We start from the raw sequence: 8,135 nt of genomic DNA, 5'->3' as shown, positions 1-8,135 counted from the left end.
AGGCTAACCAGCTCAGCACCCAGGAGCTCATCCAGCTGTTCACTGCCAGATCTAACAAAGAGAGACCGCTCTGTCATCAAGGTTTGGTTCTGAAATGTTTTTTTTTTTTTTTGGTTCAAGTCCTGTTTGTTGAATGTTTTACATGATTATTCTGTCTGCAGAAATACAATGCACTTCTGATGAACACTGGTCCAGGTTAAATTTAATTTCAGTGGAGTCATCCTGACATTACTGAGTCAAACAGCCATGTGCACTGATCTTCTATATGCCAAAAGTCACCAGAGTCACAAAATTAAGTTTTCACATAACCTGTAACAAAAGTAAAAATGGAAAATGTTGTACCAACGGTAACTTCAAAACCAAGGTATGTACAGAACCATGATTTTTGTGTTATACTCCTTAAACTTAATGTAGTGTAAAACAGGTTAAGAACTGTGAAGTTACTTTCAAGCTAACCAAAACCATAAAGCAGCTGATGAACAGAACACTTAAAACAATCATTTTAGACGAATTAAAGGAGCCATACCTAACTACTCACTTTGTGCTCTCTTATTTGACTTATTTCTCTCTGTTTTCTGATGTCATCTTTCCATTTTACACTGTTCACCCAGACGTTACACCCGTTAATGCCCTGTTAAAACAGGGCTCCCTCTCTTAGTGTCTTCTTCACATTCTTTGCTTATTCATTTTGGAACAGTGCATCCCTACTTCAGGACCACTGTATCCTGTTAACACAGAGTGACGATCAATCTATGGCACACTTGTGCTGTGTGAAACATAAAACAAATGCACATTTGGACTGATGCCAGTGGACAGACTGTAACAAAAATAAATGCTGTTTCAGAATTTGAAAGCTGTGTAAACAGCGTTTATGTGAGTGCAGCTTCCACTATAACCATCCTGACTATTGCAGCATTAGCACCTGCCTCAGTTTGGACCAGACAGCCAACTGAGTGTGCACAGTGTAGAAAGTGCACAATGTAGTGGTTATGTTTCATTGTAAACAATCATTTGTCATTTTTCCAGCATATTTTAAATTATGTTTCCATCTAACTGTTAATGGCATTCTTACCTGTAGAGGAGACTTAGCTTCGCATTTGGCCAGAAATGCTGTGGTCCCCAGTCCTGAGGCTGCTGGCCCAGCGTGGGGTTCTGACTGTTTAAGAGCTGGAAAAACCACTGGCAGAACTGATGGCCAAGGAGCAGTGGGTCAAAGCCCACCTCAGTCTTCATGTCTGTGGAACCAGATGGTGTCTCTGTGGGCCCTCTCGGTCTGCTGGCATTTGTCTCTTCTGGCAGGCTTTCATCAACCACTGCCTTAAAGAAATAAGAAGTTGTTGTTACACTCAGATATGAAGCCAAACTGTGTTCCAGTGTGACCTGTTCATTTTATATCAAAGGCTGAATAGAAAAAGGTCTCTAGAGAAAGTTGTACTGGAACAATCACTTTAAGAAACATGAAAAAATCCTGTACAGTCTGAAGCCCGCTACATAATATTTATCTGAACAAACATTTAACTGAACAGACAATGCTTCCATCTAACAAGGAATTTTTTTGTATTTATTATAATTAGCTATTACTGCAACACTAAACATATCTTGGCACTGTTACGGAGTTATTTGAGTTTATATTATAGGAATACTTGATATTGGTTGTAAGTGCCCATTTCCAGTTACTGGAACCTTCTGCAGATACAGTATATATCACACTTGACTTAATAAACTGTTTTTATAAGTTTCAAAACAGCTTTCAAGTTGAGGTAGCCTGTCTTCTATTTAGTGTTAATAATTATATTTTGCTCTAATGTTCCTGCCGATCTCTTCCCAGCAATGTGTGTGTGCTTGTGTCACCACCTTACCTGAATGTTTCCTCCATATTTTCAAGCATATATCAGAGATACCTGACCTGACCTCCTGTCCCTACCTTCTTCCCACAGGACCAAAGCTCCAGTGTCTTCTTCACCAGCTCGAGTTTCTCGCTGTTCGAAGGCATGGCCACCCCTTGCATGGCCAGATACTTGAAAATGAGATCACGATGAACCTTCTTCCTTTTCAGGAATTCCTCGGCATTTTTTGTGAAAGACAGAATCGCTTTCCTAGCCTCTGTATGAACAGATGAACATACAGCACAAAACAATTTGATGGTTTCAGAACCTCAGTACAATGTCCTTTAGGCAGAAAGGAATGTCATCATACATGGCCGGTGTTTTGTCAGATTTTGCTACCTATCAAGACGTGCTACCCACCATTCACAAAGTGGTTAGGGTTAGGGGGATGGGTCGGGGTGGGGTTAGTCAGTCCATAACTGCGCATGCGCAGAACCTAATGCGCATGCGCAGAAAGTTTGGGTATGAAATAATGACGGGTATGAAGATTCGACAGAACACCGGTATCCCCAGTGGCAGTGCCTGTCAGAATCCCTTTGGACTCGTTTCAATTCATTATTCACTTATTGGTAAACACATGCAATATCTTTGAGACTGAGGCATTTTTGACTAGAGGTCCCATAGAGACTTTTATAACACATCACTGTCCCCTAAAACTTAGTTCTACTCAAAGGTCTATGTCTTACAGTTAGCCCACGGTCTGTTTTGTGGAACAAGACGAGAGTCCTTTGCGAAAATAGATGGATATTTTAACAACCGCGCCTACGAAGTTTTCAATTATGTTATACGGGACTTACGGGCATAACAGTACTTTGTTGCACTGGTCAACATCTGAGGAAATGGAAGTTAACTTATGGCATCCGGCTAACGTGTTGAATGCTATTCGGTACAGATTAAAACATACCTTTAATATTCTCCGCAGCTATCATCTTATTCGTCACTGTATGGAAAAGTGAAAGTATGTCATCTTTTGACATTAACTTCAGTATCTCTCTACATCCAAGGCGCTCTGTTTTTGTCAGACGTGACATTTTCGAAACAACACAGAACCCGAGGCACCACTTCCTTCCTACATTCGCGTCCTAGAAAAAAACTGACCGTACAGGAACAAATGTGCGCATCAAACGTTCCGTGAAAAGCCGTGGACTATAGTGAAGTACACCCTCTGTCGCCTTCTGTGACCACAGGAATTATTGGTGTCTCAACTGAAGGGTGTATGAACGACATATAGTATAGGGGGTACTACATGATGTTCACTGATGTTCCACTGTGAGTGTGACTTGTTTTGCTTACAAAATCCAGCTGCTGAGTTGTCATAATTTAGGTAGTAAAATAAACAATAAATAATAACATTAACAATATTGTGGCGGCCCTGACCAGCCGCTTATGTTTATGTTCTGTTCTGTGTTTAGTGGGTGCAGCCCTGATGTAATGAATGACAGGTGGGCGTGTTGTTTTAGGTTCTGTTGGTGGGCGATGGTGAAGTTCGGGAAGAGACCTGTAATGTTCTGTTTTGTTACTTTTTCCAGTGAGCACATAGTGCTGCGTTTTGCAACCCTTTTGTTTCCTGTTTTTGTACGCCTGAATAAAGCCAAGAAAAGACAGAGACGGTGTTCTCCTCCTTGTCAGTCTAGGTGCCAGCACACAGCTGGTTGTTAGATGTCCCAGTATAGGATAGGGTCAGACCAGCTCCACTCATCCGAACCAGTGGAGCGCCACAATATTATAACAACAACAATACAGTTTGAGAATAATTTAAGTCTGAGGGGAAAGGCATAAACAACATAAATATTGTTACATCATCTGTTGTGTCTTTTAGGATAGATAGGCCTATTATCTACTGATACCGTTTAAAGGTGATTATAAGGCCAGACGATAATAACAAATCTAGTAAATATTTTTATTTGAGTTTTTAAAGGCAGAATAAAGCTTACAGTGGAAATAATAATATGCTGTCACATCAAAACATATGATTGTGAGAGATTGTGGCATTGTGATTGATTTCCAGCTAACAGCTTCACAATTGCAGGTTTACGAGGAGTACCTGAAGGCATCATTAGAGGAGCTAGCAGCATAACAGCCGCACACCCGCAGTTAAGTATGGGCTATTTTAGTTAGTGGTGAAGCGCTGTCAGTGCGTGTGGATAATTTACCTGCAAGATAAGCGACCGTTCAGCTGGCACTACACAGGGATCAGTTCTGGAACTAGTATTACACTCCCATATCAAGGCAGACACTGAAAGGTAACGTACATGTTGCTATCATCTGCTCATCATAGGCTATATGCAAATTAACAAGCGCCGTTTTGTACAATATAATTTAGGTGTCCAGCCATAAAAGAGTTGTGTAGTGTTCTAAAATCACTTTTGTTAGTTGTCTTGGTTAAAATGTTGTTCAGTCAATGAAAGACATATTTACATTTGAACTTCACTTTAAAAATTGACTTGGAATTCAATAGACCTATTCTAGTAGATGCCAGCTTTGCATCAGATAGTGGCCACATCGTCCTATCTCCATAATGTAACAGATATAACGTTATCCAGATGTATTTATCTGCAGTCATCTTGCACCAAAATTTGGGGTGATTGATTATTAACGTTAACGCGATTATTACATTTTAACAACCTAGAGATGAATATGGCATTATGGAAAATGGCATCTGCATATCAAAAGCAGTACTACATGCAAACCAGTTCCTAAGAAATTCTGATATGAATTCTGCATGGGTATGTATGTGAGGTATACTATATCCTAGTCTTTTCTTTATATGATTGCACTATCTGAAAGAAGGCAAAACTGAAATCAGGACAAAAACTCCTTGGCCCATGTTTACAAACTGAAATCCACATGAGGGTTTGATTCAGCACTTCATCGAATGATGGCTGACCTATGCCATGTATAGTGAACTGTGTCATTGGCTGACTTTATACAGAAGCAGTCACACACGTTTCACATAGTTGAAATACACATCACCATGGGCTGCTTTCAATACAAGGATGCACTTTCTGAAGTGAGCAGGCAGGAAACTGCACCAATTATTTACCATGTCAGGCAAAGCTCCCATCTAAATGCAGAACAAGAGAAATATATTCACAAGCGTGTATATACATACATGTAATATAAAATATATGCGCATAAACCTTTATGTACATATACATGCATGAATATACAGCATCTACAGCAGGACTGCACTCACACATCTAGACACATTCATCAAAACTGCTGTATATAATACGTTCTCAAATTGTTATTACTGCAGATGGCAGAGTTTGAGACTAGTGCTCCTGGTCGGGTAACAGTGTACTCCATCCAGGGCTGCCCACACTGTGTGCAGGCTAAAGCCACCCTCAGGTGTTTGGAAGTACCAGTATGTGACGTGGATGTGGGTAGGCATCCAGCACTGAGGGCCAGGGTGAAGGATCTGACAGGACGCAGCACATTCCCTCAGATCTTCTTTAACAACATTCATGTTGGGGGCAACGATGACCTGCAGAAACTGGTGAGAAGGAGGAGAAACACCCGAACATACCACCTCTCTCTTTGACCAGTGAACTTAAATTTGTTCATTTGTCAACATTGTCAAAAAAATTGAATTGCCTTTAGTATTACTTTCACTTTCTCAGGCTCCAGAGGAGCTTCAGAGGTTGGTGAGTCTGGTCAAGGAAAAGCCTTTTCCAGCAGATGCTCCAACGCTGCCAGAGGAGAATCAATCAGAGGACACAGCTGGGGAGACCGACGGAGGTAAGGAGGTTACTGTGCCCACAAATAGGCACAATAAAGGCACAGTCTGCTGCTTGGTCTGCTTTGGGATGGCTTGCCAAATGGTGAAATGGACCACAATGAAGGGGTGGTCCAAAACAAATTTCTTCCAGCATCTAAAGTAAGACTGAACCTGAGTCAGGAGCAGTGGACTTGCATAGTCATCTCTGTCTAAAGATCAGCCGAGGAGAAATATAGCTGGCATGATGGTGTGTTTGGGTAACAGCAGGTGTGTGTGTGTTCTTTTCCCACTGCTAATGCTAACAGACAGTTGATACAGGAAACCTGATACTCTGGATGAGACCAGCAGGACAAGGCTGCCTCACAGTATCTTGTTATATGTGATCACTAAGCTCCCTACAGTGTAAGCAAAGACGGTGCACTGGGGCGCAAGCACAACTGCTTGTGTTAGCTTTGATGTAATATTAGCAACACCATTATACGTAGTAGCAAGTCAAGATAATTAGCCACATCGAACTGTAGGTTTTGCTACTGAGGTGCCTACAAATCCTAATTGTATTCTTTCACATTAGTATTGTACCTTCCATATTCGTTTACAGTTCAGCTTTGTTACAAAAAGTACCATTTTCAGGCAGATCTTATCCAACAGAGTCACTTCAAATAATGCAGAATTGTTTTAAATTTGGATGGGAAAAGCTGGACAGACTTTGGATTTTGGCTTTTGAAAGGCACTGTGTTATGTTTGACATCCCGTAAACATGGTACACAATAACCTAGTTGTATATTATCTCAGCATATCAAGCATAGTCAAATTCAGATCTGTCAGTTGTTGGTTCTGGCCACATGTGTGCTAGCCAGGGCTGAGACCTTCATATTGGCCAGTAATTGATGCAGATATACTGTATGTGGTTCATGTGCATGTATGTGGGCAGCAGGATGGCAGCTCTGGAGAAGGCAAAGACACAATGGACACACTGTACTGGCTGCCAGACTATGGGAGTACACACATCATTTCTCCCATATGGTCTAGTGGTTAGGATTCCTGGCTTTCACCCAGGCGGCCCGGGTTCAACTCCCGGTATGGGAACCACTTTGTTTTGTGTGTATATACAGGTCTCTATTTATAAGTGCTTCTTTTTTCTTTCCTAATGCACATTTCTTTTGCTTATTTGCATATTGCTTTCCTTCCTTTCTGTTCTCTCAGCCTTACATTGTTTACTTGCCCTTTGCTGCCTTACATAAGGACATGCACATACACATTGAGAGCCGCTGTGCCAGAGTCAAATTCCTCGTGTGTCCAACACACCTGGCCAATAAAGTTGATTCTGATTCTGAGTTCAGTTTCATGCCAAGTAGTGTCCTCCAACTCTCTCTAGACCTCATTAAAAAAAAAAAAGATAATTCCATTAGTGAGTTCCAACTCGTGTATGATGGCTGTGAATGTAGTATGAGCATGAACGTCTATTCCTAGCCCCGGAAAGACATACAGTATTATTAGTGTTAGCACAAGTTGAGAAATATAAGATGAAGAAAAAAGCAAAAAGTGGCCAGAAAAGGTACAAATCATTCAAAACAATGTTCTGCTTTGCTGCAGAATGGTGTAATCTTTTGTCAGGTTACTACTGGTTAGGTTTTAATTAGTTATCTAAGTTTTAGTTCTGTGGTGGTAGAGGCATATCTCCTGGCTCTGTATTGTTGTATTGCTCACTGAATGTTACCTAATGTTGTTTAACTAACCAGCTAATGTGCACTGTGCTATGAGGGGATTATAATCACTGCTTTCCTTAGTGTTAGTGTTAAGCTTGGCTGTTTTCTGTTTGAATTGACCTGCACTGCTTTCTTTTCTCACAGGTAATAGTGATATTCACATGTACTATATCGTTAGCTTGATGCAGCCTAATGCAGTTTGTAATTGCTTTTGCTTTTCAGATATTGGTTTGGTTTGTCTCTCCAGCAAAAGATATTTAATGTGTCAAACATTAACCATCTCTCTTCCTCATTGTCTCAGCTCCTGAACTCTCTTTGCTTTTACGGGAGATGATTCTGAAACTGTTCTCCGAGCACCTCTCTGCTGATGGCAAGGTAGGGTCCTCACTGACTGCAGAAGATTGACCCACTGATTGTTTTCATCTGTACACGTCTGTTTGGTAACTGTAAGATTATATAGGAAATGTGGCATGGAGTGTGTGCCGTTGCATTAAACAGGTAATTTGTTCCTCTCAATTTTCACGTGCACAGACAAACCAAGGGGCTGTGCAGGTTTACCTTGTGTGCTTTTTGTCTGCTCCCACAGTCTGTGGACTACAAAGGCATGTCAGTGAACCCTGCATTTCAGCGTTACTGTGAGCTAGCCATCCAGCTGCAGAGGGTGGAGCTGCTTTCGCTGAGCCGGGAGGAGAAGCTGGCCTTCTTTATCAACATCTATAATGCTTTGGTCATCCACGGGTACCTACGCCTGGGGGCACCCACCAACGTGTGGCAAAGATATCGAGTAAGATCACACAGATGCACCACAAATAGAGTTTCCCT

The 8,135-nt window shown here is 41.3% G+C and overlaps 2 protein-coding genes and 1 non-coding gene across 3 annotated transcripts in view; 2 read left to right on the top strand and 1 right to left on the bottom strand.

Annotated features, from left to right (window-relative positions):
• Positions 1-3,016, bottom strand: part of cunh3orf38 (chromosome unknown C3orf38 homolog) — a 3,658-nt gene extending 642 nt beyond the window's left edge. Inside the window, exons 1-4 of the mRNA XM_020614436.1 lie at positions 2,791-3,016; positions 1,925-2,103; positions 1,073-1,317; positions 9-51 (exon numbers count right to left, since the gene is read on the bottom strand). Of these exons, the coding sequence (XP_020470092.1) occupies positions 9-51; positions 1,073-1,317; positions 1,925-2,103; positions 2,791-2,917 (594 nt within the window). The 5' untranslated portion in view covers positions 2,918-3,016. The remainder of the gene's footprint in view (positions 1-8; positions 52-1,072; positions 1,318-1,924; positions 2,104-2,790) is intronic.
• A 71-nt stretch (positions 3,017-3,087) lies between these two features.
• LOC109968292 (uncharacterized) overlaps positions 3,088-8,135 on the top strand; it is a 9,235-nt gene continuing 4,187 nt past the window's right edge. The window contains exons 1-6 of the mRNA XM_020614457.1: positions 3,088-3,155; positions 3,916-4,129; positions 5,146-5,385; positions 5,510-5,627; positions 7,615-7,688; positions 7,900-8,097. Of these exons, the coding sequence (XP_020470113.1) occupies positions 5,146-5,385; positions 5,510-5,627; positions 7,615-7,688; positions 7,900-8,097 (630 nt within the window). The 5' untranslated portion in view covers positions 3,088-3,155; positions 3,916-4,129. The remainder of the gene's footprint in view (positions 3,156-3,915; positions 4,130-5,145; positions 5,386-5,509; positions 5,628-7,614; positions 7,689-7,899; positions 8,098-8,135) is intronic.
• On the top strand, positions 6,622-6,693 carry trnae-uuc (transfer RNA glutamic acid (anticodon UUC)). Its single transcript has one exon. It is a non-coding gene; the product is annotated as a tRNA-Glu (tRNA).

This window comes from Monopterus albus, unplaced genomic scaffold (assembly GCF_001952655.1).
Source record: "Monopterus albus unplaced genomic scaffold, M_albus_1.0 scaffold146.1, whole genome shotgun sequence".
Taxonomy (NCBI): Eukaryota; Metazoa; Chordata; class Actinopteri; order Synbranchiformes; family Synbranchidae; genus Monopterus; species Monopterus albus.
The sequence above is the reverse complement of the archived record's forward strand: the minus strand, read 5'-3'. Positions and strand labels throughout refer to the sequence as shown.